Below are 18,769 nucleotides of genomic sequence, written 5' to 3' on the forward strand. Positions count from 1 at the left end.
TTGGAAATCAAAGTCTTTATATTCCCCCCCAATACTTTGTCCATAAATGGTTATGAGTTCAGAGTCTATCATATGGTGCACAAAACTTTTGTGTCTCTTGTTTATTATTAGAATAGTAAATTAGAAACCAAACAAAGTGTAATTGTCATGCTTTTGTCCCTTTGTGCCCTTCTTCTCTGTTTATCTTGATTTTCCTTCTGACAGTTTACATTGGTTTTCTCCATGTGCTCTTTAGCACATGCTTTTTTATATTTTCCCTTGTCTCTACTGTAGGCCGCCTACTCATACGTTTTTGCATAATATCCTTTTTTATTTTTAATAAAACAGTTTATAATATATTTAACAGTCACAGGCACAAAGCTTTTCTTGCTTTCCATTATTTAATATACATAAGATTTATTATATTAGTTTGACTTACAAGGTTACTTGTATTACAGAGGTGGGCTGATCATCTCCTCCAGACTCCTTGGTTTTCATATGAAATGCAAAATTTACTTTAATCTAAAGGACTTTGGGCCACTGAGGAAATGTGCATTTTTTTTCTCATTAGCCCAGGTAAGACACTTCTTACATTGTCTTTGGTTGAGAAGAGGGTTGATATTAGGAATTCTGCATTCATAGCCTTCTTTCTGGAGATGTATGAAGCACTGACACCAGCCCATATGCATGATACAGCACTCTGCGAACAGCCAGCCTTTTCAGCAGTTACCTTTGGCTTATGTGAGTACCCACCTTGTACTGAGTTATTCTAATGCATTTGGACAGTGAATTCTATTATAGTCAGTGAGTAAGTATGATGAAAAGAGGCACAGAAAATCTAGGGAATACAAAACCACACACCAAAAAGCATCATATTATATTGTATGTATGACAGTTTTGGGGGTTTTGGATGCCATTTACTTAAAACCTGTGCAGTAGAATCACTTTGTAAATAGTATAATAAATTCTACTCTACTCTCTACTGAACTGTTTCAAGTTCTTCAGTCTTTTCAGTCAGCTTTTTCAGTCAGCACCTTCAAACACTTCTGAGTGCCTGAGAGATTATGTTCTAAATTGTGCTGTAAGAGCATCTAATGCTATCTTTCTAAGAAATTCCTGAGCGAAGAAGCAGCTTTCTGTTTTTATGCACCAAAGACTTGCACAACATTACCAGTAAACATCCATCAGGCTTTAGCCATGGCGATACCACTCTGACAATCAAGAGTAAACTTATATATAGTAGTAGGATCAATGATCAGTAACCAGTGTGAGTGTAAAAGTAAATGGCCAACCTTGATTTGGGCCATCCCTGTCCTAAAAGCTACCTAAAAGCTCTCGAAGAACAAGGCAATAATCTAGAACAAAATCATCTAGAAAGCGTCAAAAAAAGAACTTGAAATCTAAAGAAACCTTTCTTGCCTTAGCTAAGGCAACCAGAAACACATTGGGCAAGTAAATAACCATTACTAAATGTCTGTCTCTGCTTTGCCAAGAAACATTTACCTTATGCTGGAACAATGTTTATTACTCAGATTATTCAGATTATTCATTATTCAGAAATGTTCATTACTTTCATACACACTGCTTTATTTTTCAAATAATCATTATGTACACCCAAGAGTTATATTCCCTTACTTAAATAGCTAGGCTACTAACATTAACAATTTTCGAAAGTATTATTTTTTATTAAACAGAAATGCCTTAATACTATGTAACCTTTTCACCATTAGTTACATACAGCAAAGATCACGTACAAAAAAAAAAGAATAAAGTAGATTACTTTATACATAGAAATTATTATTATTTATATATAGATAGTTAAACGTGCATTCATTTGTGATTTTGTTGCCACGGTACAGCTTATTACATTTATTTAGGAGACGAACTTTTCTTTTTTATATAGCATTGGTCACAGCCACATGAATGCATAATTCAAATGATTTATCGTGTGTAAAACACGTACAGTGGCTCTTCCAAATAAAACATGAAAAGAAGCAAAGTACGTAACAAGGGGAAAACAAGTACAAAGAAGGGAAGTGGTGTAAAAAGTAGTAGGCTGTTCCAGGATGGGGGAGTGAAAAACAGAAGGTAAAAAGACAAACGCGTTTACAGCGAGCGGGAGGAGCAAGGACTGAGAGCACAACAAATGTTTCTTTACAACTCCTTCTCCATCCGATTGGCTGAGAGTCATGTTCGTCACAACACTTCCTCTTCGTCTTTGGCAGGTTTAGAACGTTTAAGGTGGAGACAAGGGAATAGGGCGTGTCTTTAAGTCACTCTGGCATAGCGCACACTGTTAAGCTCTACTCGACGAGAAACCGAAACACTGTTGGACTCGCAAAGCAAGCCTAACCAGCCACTCGCTTTTCATAATTTCTTCAGACACTCGGCCTTCAGAATTTCATGTATCAGGAAGACACATTGTGCAGACGAGCTTGTTCATCTTTTTGTTGTACTGTTTCTTTCTTACCGTAGTGTGTTTCCTGTTTAAGTTTGGACTTTCTCCACTTCAAAGCAGCTTTGGAAGAGGAGAACAGGAAGAATAAGGAGGAGGAGGAGGAGGAGGAGAAAGAAGAAAGAAGAAAGAAGAAGAAGAAGAAGAAGAAGAAGAAGAAGAAGAAGAAAAAGAAGAGGAAGAAGAGAAGGAGGAGATAAGGAGAGGAGGCTGTCCGATATCCATTGTGCTCACTGTTCTCTCTAAAATGAAAGGCCTGTATCATTTTGCACATTGAAGAGAACGGAAGAAGCGAGAAGTAGCACTTCCTGGAGCCTTTTCCTGCCCTTCTACAAGAGGGAGTCTGCAGCAGAGCAGGACTGCAACAGTTAGTCAGTGAACTGTAAGCGTTTACATTTTGCTCCCTCTCATCCCCTACTCATACTTTTTTGCTTAACTGGCTGTTGCTCTCCATGATGGCCAATGGCAGCCCTGAAATACCGTCAGGACCTCTATCCCAGGTGTTTTTCCCTCAAGGTGGTTCTTCGGTTTCTGGGTCCGTTTTGACACAGCATGCCTCCTCAGTTTCACTGCCTGCTGCCCATATACCGGGGTTCTCTGCTGTAGAGGCAGGGCTGTCTCGGGGACCCAGTAGTGCTTCCAGTATGCCTGCTGTGCCTCCCACACCAGTTGGTGTTTCCTTCATCATCCAAATAGGACTGACCAGAGAGTCGGTACTGCTGCCACAGACGGCGGACCTGGCCTATGTCAAACAGGTTGCCTGCTCCATTGTGGACCAAAAGGTAAGTTTCAAGCCAAACTTTTTGGTTTTGATGAACTGATTATAAGCCTTATTTTAGTTTATTCTTGATGTAAAGAGATCCTCAATGTTAGGTAAAATTAAAATATTTGACAAATGTTTCATGTATGTTATGTCAATTTTGTACTAAAATAATCTACAAGAGGTATATTTGTCAGATATCTAAGCCCATTAATAGGACTTTATGACGGTTTTGTGTATAACTTTGTCCCTTAAATAATAATAAATCTACTGTTGTTTAAAAAATAATCATATAAATTTGAAATCCCACAGATTAGACTGGAAATTAAACAGATGTACCAACATCAAAAATGTTACACATGTACCTTTCTGTGTACTAAGGCTTTTGGCAACATGCTACTTAATAATGTCAAAGCCAATTTACTGTTCTTTGTTTTTTTTTCCTTCTGCTTATTACCATTATTATTATTATTATTATTATTATTATTATTATTATTATTATTATTATAATTATTAAATGCTCAGAAATTAAAATGCTTTTTCATTTATTGTTTTTGTGCTAGAACCATGAAACTTGACAGGGTTTTTGGAACCAATACTTGTGGAGTCTGCTTGTGCTTTTTGAAGTCAGTGTTTGATCAGTCAGTGTTTGAGCTGCGGTCAGTCAAACAATATTTTTCCCCATAGGATCCCATTCAGTTTCCAAACTTTTGCACAGTATTTTAAAGGTAACAGAAGCATAGAACCAATACAAGAGTTACTGCAGACTACACAACACGCACCACATTCCACACTACACACACTTTACACCCCACATCACACACAGCACACTCCACACACACACACGCATTACACCCCACACATACACAGCACACTCCACACCACACACACCACATTCCACACTACACGCATTGCACACTGCCCACCACACATATACACAAGGTACGCTCCCCATCACACACTCCACACTTCATACACACACTCCACACTTCATACACACACTGCACATTTCACATTACATTCCACACAACACACACTGAACAACCCACACCATGCACAGCAAAGCACACACACCACACTCCACAACACACACAAACGAAACACCACACATGCTGCGCTACACACCAAGCAACACTGATGTCACTCCTCCAGACAGGTGCGGCATCCTTTCTCTCCATTGCTGACATGTACTGTCTGCAGGTACTGAGGAGCTTTCGGACGGCTTTGAGACATATGTTTTGACACTGCAACTTTTGGCAAAATGTTTGTAGACATAGCTCTATTAGCCAAACGTATTGGATGAGCTTTTGGACCTACCATCTTTTTGGATAAAGCTTTGAAACTACCCCACTTTTTGGCCAAATGTCCACAACACACCACCTGGGATACAGCAGCGCCTTGTCGGAACACCTAAGCTACCACCCAGTATACCAGAGCAACTGTGTAGCAAAATCTTAGCATCCATTTAAGATACCATACCAGCTGCCTTAGCAACCACAATGGATATCATAGCGACTGCCTAGTAAGACCTAAGCAACCACCTAGGATACTATAGCAACCACTTAGCAAAACCTTAGCAGCAAGTCTTGTAATAACTGTCAATTAAAATTAAAAAAATGGTTAATCATTACATTTCATTTTGCTTTTTAACTTACTTTTTCCAAACTTTATTTAAATTCCACCAATTATTGTAAAATTTGTAGACCTAAGGGCTGACTGTTTGGACTTTAAGCGCTCTAAGCCTTCTAAGTAAATGAATCCTCGCGGTGTAACCTCGTTCCAGTAATATAAAAATGACTTCTACATATAAAGTAGTCCAAACATATATTCAATGTCATGGTATCCATGGTGCATGTTATCTTAGGTCTTCTTAAACCAACACAGAAATGCCGAAGGTATAAACTTATTCATGTGTGCTTTGGCTGAAGTCTAGCATGATTTGGATTTAATGATCAGTACAAGCCTGCCATTGTATTCTTTCTACAGTGGACTTCAGTCTAGATTAGGAGATTTGTGAGTTGGGGACTCTTTCTCTCCTTCTTGCTCTCTATGGCCCAAAAGCAAATGAATCATGGTGCTGTCTCTGTTTATTAAAACAGCTTCTGCCTTTGTACTTTCCTTTGTACTTACAGGATTACTGGTATTAGCCTTCCTATCCCAGACTAATTGACATTTTTACTTGGATCAATTAATATTCTCCCTGTATTCTAATCTTCCTGTTTGCATAATTATAAAACAAATGTCAATCTTTGGTATGTTGCATCCAAAGATTATCATGCATGTACTGTTATTGTGTTAGCATAAGAGGGTCTAATTAAGAATTAGGTCTACAGCATCACATTTTTTACTCCTTTTGAATTTGACAACAGGACAGGATTTCAGTAGAAATATATATCCTACTCTTAAGTAGGTTTGGGGGACTGCAGGGGTCAAAGCAAAACCTTAAGCTTGAACCTCTGGGCTATTGATAACAGGGTTGTGGGTTCGCGCTCTGGGTTCAAGACCAGAGCATGATTGGTACACCCCTTGGAAAACACTTGGAAAGGTGTTTTTTTGTGTAAAATATAGCACTCCTTAGTCTCCAAACATATCTTTGATCATTGCAGCCAAAACATACTACTTTAACTTATTCAGTCCAAATGACTTGTTTCCAAAATGTATTGTTTAGATGTTCCTTTGAAAACCTCTGACAATGAATATGTATGTTTTGTTTTGAAGACTCTAACATGATGGTAAGAGTCCATATCGGTTAGACGTGTATCCAAAAAAACCCATTCACCATCAGTTTTAGACACAGATGGAATTTGGCCTTTTCCATTTAACCTATTCGTGCAGTGAACACTCACATGCTAGTGATCTCACACACAGTGACCGTGAGCACTTGTGCACACATGGGCAGGTGCCCAGGGAGCAGGGAGAGTAAAGGGCCTTGCTCAAAGACACAACAGTGACAGCTTACAGAGAGCGGGTATTGAACCCACAACCCTGTCATCAATAGCCCTGTGCTCTATATGTAAATTCCCAGATCTGTGTATTTGGACCAAAATGATTAGACCACACCTTTTCAGTTTACAAAAAATAGTAGGATATCCTTGGATGTACATTTCTCAGCAAATAAGGGATAAAAACACAGACATGGGCTATCCTGATGTAAATAAACAGCACCGGTGAAATGGAGAAGTATCCACATACCCACAGGAACCCACATAAATGTATTCCTGTCTAAACAGAGCAGGTCTGGCCATTTCCCTTAATTGTTTAATGGCAAATTAAGGAGATGCAGCCATGGCCAAACTTTTTAAAAGATAATTTGGTACAACACAAAAAAAGAAAACTAAAATCCTATAATTGCACCCACAACTCCAAAAATGTACTGGACACAATTATTGGCACCTTCAAGAAAAACTGAAATTTCTGAAGTTTCTTACACCTCTCTGCTGGAATTTTGTACCACTCTTTGTTGACCACCTGTTTGGCACTTCATTACACATCCATTTAGGTGGTGTAGAGAATATAAAGACCCTCACACAGATTAAATATTTATGGATTTGACTGTATTAAAAGAGGTCAATTTTGCACTTTATCTGTAGTGCTGAACCAGTTAGACACAGATAATCACAAACCTGCGACTACATTAATGTTTTCCTAAGGGACAGTACTGTAAACCTTGTGATTGCAGTAGAGAGTATAGTGTCTGATTGCGGAAAGGGTAGGGACCATTAACGGTGCCTGTGTTTTTGTGACCCATGCTCTATATCTGTCTCATTTGCATGTGTACAAAGCAACTTTGCATGGCTGAACCATGTTCCTGGTTAAATCGCTACTTCATTTGACTATTCGAATAAATGCTGACTATTCAGAGGAATGGCCACTAATGGCTATTAACAGGAGTCCAGAGTGTGTGAAGACCATTTATATAAGAAGTTATGATATGAATATAAACAGAGGATGTTTTGCTGTAACCTGTTCTATTTTAAGGTAGGCTACATAAGCTGCTGGTATACGTCATAAGACAAGAGATCTAAACAGTTGAGCAACCCGCTGTCGTAAGTACAGTAAGGTAGGCTTGTCCTACAAAATATTGCACTAGGCTATTCCCTAGCTTACAGGAATCTGGGGCTTCCCTGGCTTATCAGAAGCAGACATTGTCACCTTCTGCACTGGCAGTAAAAAAAGTTGCAGTTGCCTTTTTGTGCAACAATATACATAGACACATACACATTTCTTTTTTGCTGGATTATCTTAAAGATCCAAGGATTGAAATGTCTAGACCCCATGTATATTTGTAATTAATAAAATGTTTTAAATGTTTAAATACTAAAATGTGTGACAAAATATGTCTTTCTGGTAGTATAAGCATGGTAACAGGAAATGGATGGAGAAGTCTGAGACCTATGTTTAGCTTGGGTAAATGAAATTCAGGGGATAGCCTTTTGCTCTGTTGCCCCTACACTCTCTGTCTCTCACTTTGTGCCCTCTTTGTTAAAAAAAAGAAAAAGGTTATCAATAGACTGGTTGCCCTGGGGGTAACTAAGGCATTCTTCTCAGCTTACCAGTTCTCTTGCCTCAGCTGGCTTAGTTACAAAAGCCCATTTCAGTGTAGTAAGTGAATGCGTTTCAGTGCCCTTAATTTTCCTTCCTCCTCAACCATCTCTCCTCTCTTCTCACTCACCTCTCATGTTACCACTCCCTTGAATAGAATGAGGTTCTTTGTTTCTGGGACAAGGTAGCACACACAATTGTAAGTTGTATTCCACTCAATCTGGTGTTATGTTAACTTCTTTTAGATTTAGCTAACTTGCTAGTGTATGCAAACTTATATATATGGTAAAACAACTTAACTTATAGTATTACTATATTGTGACAAAAAAGCACAGATTAACATAAATGACTGGACAAACATGAATCCATTGTCATTAATCCGTTCAAATTCCCATAGTGTATCTCAATGCTTATTACTTAGAAACTGACAATGCAAATTGGCTGACTCTTTCTTCAGGTACTGAGGTGTGCATATATATATATATATATATATATATATATATATATATATATATATAATAGGGTTTGCACCAAATGATATTTTAATATTCAAATTTTTTTGATTATTGAAAAGATTAATGGATTAATCAAATTGCGAATTACTCAACTATCAATTAGATTTGATGAAGCTCTCAACTTTTAAATGTGGCTTGTTTTATAGATTCGTTTTATGTATTTGCTAACCAACAATGAAGACAATAAAGATGAAGGACTTATTCAAAAATACAGTGTTTTCATGAGCTTTTCGGCAAATATAAAAGATAGAGAAACTCCAATGTTTTCCTGTCACAATATTAAACCAAGGATGTGCAAAGTAGCAGCAATAAAATATTACAAAACTAAATCAGGTTTCTCCCTAATTATTCAAATCGGCATAAAAGAAAAAGGGAGACCCATACGAGACAGTAATTTTAGCTTTTGTTTTATATACTAGTTCATTAGTAATTTTATTAGTATTTTGAGTTACTGCTTCGTTTGCATTAGTGACCTTTTGGATTTTGACAGGGTCTGGCTGGAGCGTCGACTCTTGCGGAGCAACCAGCAAGCTGATTTTATTGTTGTCTGTTATTTTTGTTGAAGAGTGGGATTTTATTTGTAACCAACAAGCTGATTGGCTCTTTTTGTCATCAATTTTAGTCAATGAAGTTGATTAGTTGTTGCAGCTCTAGTGTGCACTATGCATTTAGTCATTGGACCAGAATGCTTTTCAAATGTAATATCTTTTTATTAAAAACAGAGTGAGATTGGAATTCTGGTGAGTTTTGCAATTGACTCTTTCTGTGAACTGTGTCAAGTCAAGAGGCTTTATTGTCATTTCAACTATATAAAGAGTACACAGTGAAACAAAACAACGTTCCTCCAGGACCATGGTGCAACACAGTACAAGTGCATACAGACAGTTCACCACAACACAATGCAGACAGACATAACAACACAACACTGTGCAGACTAGAAAGTGTAAATAAATAAGACAGACTGAGACAGACCTAGTGGGACAGTAGTAGGGTTGTGCAATAAACTGTGCATACCGTGTTAAAAACAGTAGAGTGCAGCACAGGTTAGTGCAGTACTCTAGCAGCTATTTTGAAATAAATAATAGGTCTGTGCAACTGTACAAAATGCAATGTGCAATTTATGCGCGTAAATGAGTCCAGTGATGTAGTGAGGTAGTATGTAGTACAATGCTTTCACATGGTCTGGGATTCACTGTGTGTGTGTGTGTGGTGTGTGTGTGTGGTCCATCCATTTAGTCTCTGGAGTTGAGAAGTCAGATTGCTTGTGGGAAATAGCTGTTGAGTCTAGTTGTGTTGGACTGGATGCAGTGATGCCCTCTTCCCGATGGCAGGAGGGAGAACAGTTTGTGTGAAGGGTGGGTGGGGTCCTCCACAATGCTGGATGCTTTGTGGATGCAGCGGGTGGTGTAAATCTCTATGATGGATGGGAGAGAGACTCTGATGATCCTCTCAGCTGTATGCAACTATTCGCTGGAGGGTCTTGCGGTTCAGAGGCGGTGCAGTTCCCAAACCAGAAAGTGCTGCAGCTGCTCAGGATGCTCTCTTTGGTGCCTCTGTAGAAGATGGTGAGGATGGGTGGAGGGAGACAGGCCTTTTACAGCTTCTGGAGGAAGTAGAGACACTGCTGGGCTTTCTTGGCTGTAGAGCTGGTGTTCAGGGTCCAGGTCAGGTTCTCTGCTAAGTGGACACCAAGGAACTTAACAATCTCCACAGAGGATCCGTCGATGTTGAGCGGAGAGTGGTTGTGTCGTGCCCTTCTGAAGTCAACAACAATAATTTCCTTGGTCTTGTCTACATTCAGGTGAAGGTTGTTGACTTTACACCAATCTGCCAGCCACTCCTCTCTGCTGATTTGTTGCCTTTGCTGATGAGACTCAGCACTTTTGTCATCGGTAAACTTTATGATGTGGTTTCAGCTGTGTTTTGCTGCACAGTCAGCAGGGTGACCAGCAGAGGACTCAGAACACTGCCCTGGGGGGCCCCCGTGTTCAGTGTGATTGTGTTGGAGATACTGTTCTCAACCCGGACTAACTGGGGCCTCCCAGTCAGGAAGTCCAGTTGCAGACAGGTGTTGAGGCCCAGCAAGCTTAGCTTCCCGATGAGGTGTTGAATGCTGAGCTGAAGACAATGAACAGAATTCTGGCGTAAGTGTCCTTCTCCAGGAGAGGGAGAGAGGGAGAGAAGTGATGGTATGAGTAGTGGTGATGGTATAATTTGTGGAGCGGTTGGAACGATATGCAATATGTGTGATCTGCACTGTTACAGTTTGACTTCACAGTAACACTTGCAGTTAATTGGGCAAAAATATGATAAATAAACATGGGGAAAAGTAGTATAACCAGCAGAGGGCTCAGAACACTGCCCTGGGGGGGCCTGTGTCACTGTTAAGCCCGAAATGGTGTATGTCCACTTTTCCACACTGGATTTACTACATGTGGTTTAATTTGTATAATGCAGTTTTTAGTGAATCCTTAAGTAAATGTTTTAACTTTTATGGTGTGTCACACACCAGGTTCGCTTTCTGTCTCACTTGACACACCAGACTACAGTTCAAATGCAGTTTTACCGTCAGCCATTGTATATGTACTCAATTTCCCAGACTCCTCAGCTTGCTCACGTGACCACTTCAGCCAATTAGGACAAAGTCCTATCTCCGGAGCCCTTTTAAACGTGCCCCTAAAGCTCATCAGTTCCGCTACTTAAGCTCTCCCCACACAATGACTCTTTGCACCGTCTTTTTGCTTTCTGTGTTTGTTTGCCCTGTTTTGCTTTGTTTACCAACCTTTTTATGTTTAGAATCTTCTGCCTCATTTTGTCTGCCTTTTATACCTGCCCTTTTATTCTGCCTGTTTCTCATTTCCTGGTTTTTGCCTTAGCCCTTCTGTTATGTCATGGCTCCAGTCTTGAACCTCGCCTGTTTACTGGTTTGATTTTGGATTGCCACCTTTTCAATAAACTTTCATAATCTAGTAAAAATGACTGCACGAATCAAACAACATGAATAAGTTTAGTCCTCGTTGCACACTAAGAAAAACATCTTTGCTTTGTGTGGTTTGCCGAGTGGGCCAACAATATGCCCAGCTGCATTTCATGGTGCTTTAAGTGAGTCATCTGCTCTGGCTCTTTATGGTATGACGGCAGAGGTCGTTTTCTGTGTTTGTTTTTTTTTGTGGTACTGTCTCATTAGCTTGTTCGGTCTTTCACTACCAGCATCTCTTTAAGTGTGTGGTTTTGTCTACTCATTGACATGATTCCTCTATAGCTGACTTCCAACATGCAGGCTTCATCTCACAGATTTTGCATAGTGCATTGTCTAAACAGGTGAAGATGCGTTTGGTTTTGTGAGCACCTACCATTGTCTCCATCTTACAAAATGTAAAAAACATGAACACCGCGGTGTGGCTGTTGCTAGTGTGTTAACAGGTACAATATTGTGATATTGTGCCAGCCCTACTACTATCACCTGTGTACATCTCTCTGTTTTCTAAATTATCTTTATCCTTTATCCTTTATCCTTAAATAAGACTGTCAGTTTCTTCCTTTGCAAAGTATTGCTGTGGTTTATTATTGTGGTTTATAGGGGCAGTGGTGGCTCAGCGGTTAGTGGGTGTGTGGGTTAGAGCACCGGGCTATCGATAACAGGGTTGTGGGTTTGATTCCTGGGCTTGGCAAGCTGCCACTGTTGGGCCCTTTACCCTCTCTGCTCCCCGGGCGCTGGAGTTGGCTGCCCACCGCTCTGGGTGTGTATTCACTGCCCCTAGTGTGTGTGTGTGTGTGTGTTCACTACCACAGATGTGCAGAGGACACATTTGCAGAGGACACATTTCGCTGTACGTAGTACAGTGACAAATACATGCACCTTACCTTGTATTGTTTATTGGTTTATTGTATACCAAGCGCTATTTCTCAGATTCTACTGCCATGTACCTGTTTTTCGGTTTCTCATTTTTGTTCTCTCTTGCTTTGATTGTTCGATCTAGTTGACCTATGGTTTTGATCCCTGCTCTTTTGACCCCTGACTTAACTACACTTTTGTGTACTGTTGCTAGCTACACAGTGTTAAGTGTTTTTTTGTTTTGTTTTGTTTAGTTTGTTTTGGCCTATTGGTATTACAGTTTGTAAGAAACACTGATAGTATACAGAGAGAACTGGTACACCGCTCAGTACTACAGGACTGTTTAAAAATGTTTTTAAAATAAGTTTTTAGTCCTCCATAATTTCATGTTTATCATTAAATCTCAGCAATTAAGCAGTCTAGAATATGAAACTTGTTTCTCCTGCTGTAATGTTACATTTAAATCAGGTTATGCTTGGACATTTTAGATGTTTGATGTGGTGAACACAAGAAGAGTTTTCAGCAGTAACAAGTTATAACAAGCACACACACACTATAACTACCGCACTATGAGAATCAAACTGGATGACAAGAACATAACAAAACCACACGTCAAAATGTGCTTGCCAACAAAAATAAATAAAATAAAAGCAAACAACTCTAAACTGGTCAGTAATGGTCAGTAAATTTACAAGGGGTGGTGCCACAATGTGTTAATGTAGTTTCAGCTGTACAGAAATGCACCTTTTAATTGTTTAATCTTCTCTGTCAGAAAAGAGACTAACACCCAGTTGTGTCCAAATCTCAACCATCTCGCCGACTGTTTGAGGTAGTCCTTCATTATTTCATCAACTTTGTGCAAGTAAACCAGTTTCAGTTGGACCACCATGCTCAACAGTTGGTACAGTGTTTTTGGGGTTGAATGCCTCACCTTTTGTCCTCCAAACATACCTCTGGTCATTGTAACCAAACAACTCAATCTTTGTCTCATCTGACAAAGACTGCCTCCAGAAGGGGTTTTCTTTTGTAAATGGTCAGCTGCAGACTTTAGTTTCATTTGAAGGTGTCGATTGTGGAGCTGGGGCCTCTTTGTCTATTGTGATTTAAGACTCGCACAAGCATGTGATGGTCATACTTTTACAAAGGTTTAAGGTTTACAAATATATTTTATTTTTTTGTTTAGCCTTTAATATTTCCTTCATTGGATCAAAATGATTTAAGCAATCTTCCACAGAGAATTCCATTTCTTCTTTTAAAAATTTACAATATTTAGAACATAAAAATACTTTAGTGGCGGCATCAAACACGTGAATTAGGTGCCTGGGAAACCTTGTCCCAGTCCTTGTCTAGATGTACTTGATCTCTAGTCAGTGTGTGAGACACATTTCAGTGCCTGTTCTTCAAACGCACATGGCAAAGTCCTGTCAGTTCCCTGTATCGTTATGGACAAAGCCATGCTGTGCTGTCCAACTTAACGACAAGAAGCATACTAAACAAGAGTTAACACTGCTAAATGCTGCTGCTATATCAAGAAAGTTTGTAGAGTTCATGTGTAGCATGATTAGAATAAGATTCTAGATGTTTGCTTTGCTTGCATGGTCGGAAATTAAAGGCAGATCTAAAGGGGAAAAATCCAGCATAATGATTTCCTCCTATTAATTGCTAGATGAGTTTTCTTGAATCTTTGAATGAGGCCAAGGTAAAAAATAAATAAATAAATTGTTGGACATTAAAAAACTATTTAATTCTCTTTAAATGTTTCATTTGCTCTAATTTCTAGAGATGTTGTGGGTACAAGGAAGTCATAAATCTTTTAACCTAGAGATATACATGAGCTTATAAAAACATTTTTATTGTTTTGTAGACTTGCTGACATTTGGACTAAAGTCAGAGGTGTGTGGTAATTGCATTGTGTCTCTCCTAGTAAATTTTACCTTCAAAGTGCTTTGATGTGGGTACATGTTCTTGCTTTTTGATTACACTTTACCTTTTTAACACCGTGGGTTAGTAACTTAGTGGTATACTTAATAACCCTTTGGTATGACAGATAATAATCCAAACGTAGATTGGGAACTAGTGACATACTACTAGTGGTAGAGATTTTACCCTTGCATTGCCTATGCTTCGGAGGACCTGGGTTTTAGATCCCCATTATCATGGGTTTTAGGAACCCATTATCATGAGTTTTATTGTCAAATCAATTTTTGAAAAAGTTATATAGGCAAACCACATCCCCTTGATCACCTGTAACTGTAAGTGTTTGGTCTTTGGAGACTTCACTTTAGGGCCCAGAATTTTTTGGGATTCCTATCATCTCTCTCATCTCTTGAACTCTGTGATGTTACACTTGCTAAAAATAGTATATTGCGCATTTGTTCCGTCATGCACAAACACAAAAGGGAAAATTTCCACATCAAGCCAAGTGGTTGTCTAGTGCTACTAAACATAACTTGCTGACGTCTTACAGCATTGTTGTCATGGCGACACATCATTAAACATCTCATCCAAAGGCTGAGTGAAGGTTTTAAACCTCTTGTGTTTTTCTTTACACACTAAGGGCTGCACACTGGAATGTTAATCAAAATAAAGTAATCTATTACACACTACTCCTTATTTCCTTTTAATTGTAATGGGATTACTTTACCTAGTACCTTTTGGCCAAATGTGATCGCTGTTTTTAAACTTGAGTTGTCCAAAGTCATTCTGGGTATAGTGGTCTGGAGTTTGTTTCAAGCAAGTTCTGGTGAAGTCTGGTGTGTGTGTGTGTGTGTGTGTGTGTGTGTGTGTGTGTGTGTGTGTGTGTGTGTGAGAAAGCCATCCTGGCACCATTAAAAAAGGTACAAGAAAGTAAAGAGGGGCAGTGGTGGCTCAGCGGTTAGAGCGTCGGGCTATCGATAACAGGGTTGTGGGTTCGATACCCGGGCTTGGCAAGCTGCCACTGTTGGGCACTTGAGCAAGGCCCTTTACCCTCTCTGCTGGAGGGGCGCTGGAGTTGGCTGCCCACTGCTCTGGGTGTGTGTGTGTACTCACTGCTCCTAGTTCACTAGTGTGTGTGTGTGTGTGTGTGTGTGTGTGTGTTCACTACCACAGATGGGTTAAACACAGAGGACACATTTTGCTGTGCAGTGTACACTGTACAGTGACAAATACGTGCACCTTTACCTTTTAAATTTTATGTTATGTTACTTTTGTTTTCAATCAATCTATTTTAAATAGAATTTAGACTCAATATATTGAGGGTGAGGGTTTTACTATTCATTTACAGTTCAGCTGAGCAGTATACAGAAGGGATTGAAAATAGTAAGTATACATTTATAAGTAAAAAAGTAAAGCAAAAAATAGGACCACAAATTAAATTAATTAATTATACATAAAAATTAAACTAGGAAACAATAAAACAGTCAAAATAAAAAAGGGCTACCAAATAAAACTATTAACGAGAGAAAAAATAAGTAAATAATAAAAGGAAATAAAATAACAGAAAAGGCTTAAAGTCAAAGAAAAACAGAATGATAGTAATAAAAAGAAAATGAGCAAAAACAACCAGTAAAAAATAATAAAAGTAAAGGTAAGAAAAGAAACTCAAGCAAATCTGTACCCAACTAGAATCAAGTACAAACTAATCTTGCTAGTATTTTATTTAGAAACTAACAACATTCAAAAGTCCAAAACTGTAAAATGATCTCTATCAAAGTTGTGTAAGAATATTACTTAAAACAAGACAGCACCATTCGTGTTGGACACAGATGGAATTTGGCCTCGGCCCTTAACCTGTCCATGCAGTGAACACACAAGTACTAGTGCATCAAACACACACAGTGAGCAGTGTGCACCCGGGGGGCAGACAGGGTAAATTGATGTTATACACTAATCATTTTAGAAGGGTTTACACATCTTTGCACACCATTTATTCCTATTGGCACACATTTGGTGAAAAAAGGTGCAGTGCAGATATATGCATAGTTAACATAAACATGACATTGTGTTACATGTTTTAATTACTTCTCTAATCTTATAAATCTAATCTAATAATAATATATGTCACAAACACACAAAGTTGTCTGCTAATGTTTATCTCAGTATTATTCAGTATTAAAGACTTCATGTATGTTGTAAGAGATTTTGTCTCCATGTAAGTGTATTAGCAAACTGAAGTTGAGTAGAGAGTAGAGAATGTAACAAAAGAGAAAAGAAATTAAAAAAAAGAGAATGGGGAGGGCCTCTATAATTCATTAAAGTCATAATGGGTGCACCCGCCCAAGAAAGACTGAGTGAGAAATCTGATCCTCAGCAACACAAAGCACTTTTAGAAATGTTGTGCAGTCTCTAGGGAAGAGCCTCTAGAAGTAGTTTTATGATTTCCTTAGATTTGGTTTGCTTGTGGTGTAGACTTGTATAGGAAAATTGCTTTTAGGGATGCAGTAATGGCATAGACAGACATACATGTTTACGGTCACTGCATGGGTTGTAATATGTCAGCATAGGTCTAGGGTATTTGTTGGAATCACCTGCACAATCAAGTTCATAGTGAGCTAATGCTGTGGTGATTAGTATCTAGTAGACTGGACAGAATAAGATAGTTAAAAACAATGAACTTATTCTCAGTCAGTTCTATGTGGTAAATAAACCCAGCTCTTCTTAATCTTTGGATAAATTTCATGTTATGTACACTATTGAAAAAAGATTCTATGTAGTTGTGGTTTTCAAGGTCTGTGTCGTATATCCAGGGTTTCAGAATTTACTGTGTGAATACTGTGTGTTTACTTTCTGAGCCAACAAACTATGGTGTAAGCCAAATCAAAGGTGGGAAATAACAATGTACATGATCTTAATTACTGTACATAAGTAATGATTTTTAATCTATACTTAAGTATGTCTGTCACTTAATAATTTTTGTTCTGCTCACTACATTTAAAATATAAATCTATACTTTTTACTCACTAACTGAATATAAAAATGGCAAACTCTTTATATTGAGTTTGCAATTATTATTATTATTATTATTAGTAGTAGTAGTAGTAGTAGTAGTAATATAAAAGTAAACAATATCATTTCTTTTACTTTTTAAATGACCCCTTTTAAAATGTGTATCTCTGTAATATGGTTCAGATGTAAGTTGCTTTGGATAAGTGATGACCTCAGAGTTACTGACCACACTATTTTGCATGATATGCCCTAAGGTGGATTTCCAAATCTTTGGAAGCCCTGTTTGGATAAAAAATGCTGTTTCTCTTGAGCCATTTACTTATGTTTAATTTAGAATTAAGGACATACTTTTTGTTCTTTGTGTTACTGATGGCATTGTGTGTTACTGTATTGTTTTCGGGATTACAATAAGTCCAAGCTAACTCCTTCTATCATGCTTTACTAATGATGCTTTAAAGTATCTTAAATGTATTTTTATTTCTGACCTTATTGTTCTTATATTGAGGCTATTGTTCATTTTATCTGTTAATACAATTCTGAACTTGGCTCAACTTGGCTGTGAACTGGTCTTGTGACTTTGATTTAACTTTTGATTTGATTTTGTTACATTGAGAGACTTTAGAACTTTGGCATTGAAGAGTATTGAGATCTTTGCACATGAAAAATAAATGTCTAGATCACAAAATTGTGATCTAGACAGATCCTGCAGTCAAGCTGTCTGCCCCCTAAATTGTGCAGGCCTAATCTTAAAAGGTATTAAGGTAGTGCATTGCAAACTCCTTCAATGTTTATGTAAAATACACCATAAAGACAAAAAAGAATTAAATGCTTTATGCAGCACTAAAAAAGGGTATGGATAAAAATATTTAGGTAATTGAAATCCCCTGGAGTTTAGTCAAATAACAACATTAAGAAATAGAAGTAATATGGCCAGTGTGTAAATTTGCCTAGAGCAAACCATCCTTGCAAACAGAGTGACTGTACAAGAAGGAGGCTAGTGAGAGATGCCACCAAGACGCCTTTGACTACTCTGAAAAAGTTAAAAGCTTCAGCAACTTAAATGGGGGAGACCCTGCATTCTTTACCAGTCCAAGCTTATTGGGAGTGTTACAAAGAGAATTACATCTCCACTTCATTTCATACAAAGGCATGTCCAACTGGAGCTTTTTGGCCATCAGACTATACAATGTCTTTGGTGGACAACAAATGCTGCACATAACAAACGCACCATCCCAACTGCAAAGAAAAGAATTAGATAACTAATTTATGGAAACAGATGCAAAAGATAATCTTTTAGCTTCAAGGTTGTGCACTAAAATGATATTATTTTTTGCTGTAGTTGTTGATGGGCTGTATATGAATGTAGCCTTTTATTGTGATATTTATGATATGATATTATGAACTATATTCTGAATTATGATCATCTTTGGTCTATGGGTGGTTGATGTGGTAAGCAGTATTACATCACTATTTAAATACATTTTCATGATGCATGATATTTATTGCAATATTCTGGTCAAATTGAATTAGTAGCAGAATTAGTAGATTCTTAAACTGTCATTCAAATACTCTCCCCTACTTGGTAGCATGTTTTTATCCAATGTGCTGCACTTTATCCAATTAAACGGGACATATTACACTCTGCAATGAAATGCAACTTGTTCTTGGTCCGTGTTCTTTAGGCACTGAAATCCACAATATGCCCAGATTGTATTATGGGTCATTACTCAATTTATCACAATACGATACAATACAGT

General features: G+C 38.1%; 1 protein-coding gene across 2 annotated transcripts in view; it reads left to right on the forward strand.

The window, feature by feature from the left end:
• The first annotated feature begins 2,277 nt into the window (after positions 1-2,277).
• Positions 2,278-18,769, forward strand: part of prkd2 (protein kinase D2) — a 42,601-nt gene continuing 26,109 nt past the window's right edge. For both annotated transcript variants that reach the window (XR_011980569.1, XM_072690702.1), the window contains exon 1: positions 2,278-3,216. Coding sequence is in view for 1 of the 2 variants with exons in the window: in XM_072690702.1 (XP_072546803.1) it covers positions 2,887-3,216 (330 nt within the window). In the remaining variant the exon portion in view is untranslated. The remainder of the gene's footprint in view (positions 3,217-18,769) is intronic.

Source organism: Salminus brasiliensis, chromosome 11 (genome assembly GCF_030463535.1).
Source record: "Salminus brasiliensis chromosome 11, fSalBra1.hap2, whole genome shotgun sequence".
Lineage (NCBI taxonomy): Eukaryota > Metazoa > Chordata > Actinopteri > Characiformes > Bryconidae > Salminus > Salminus brasiliensis.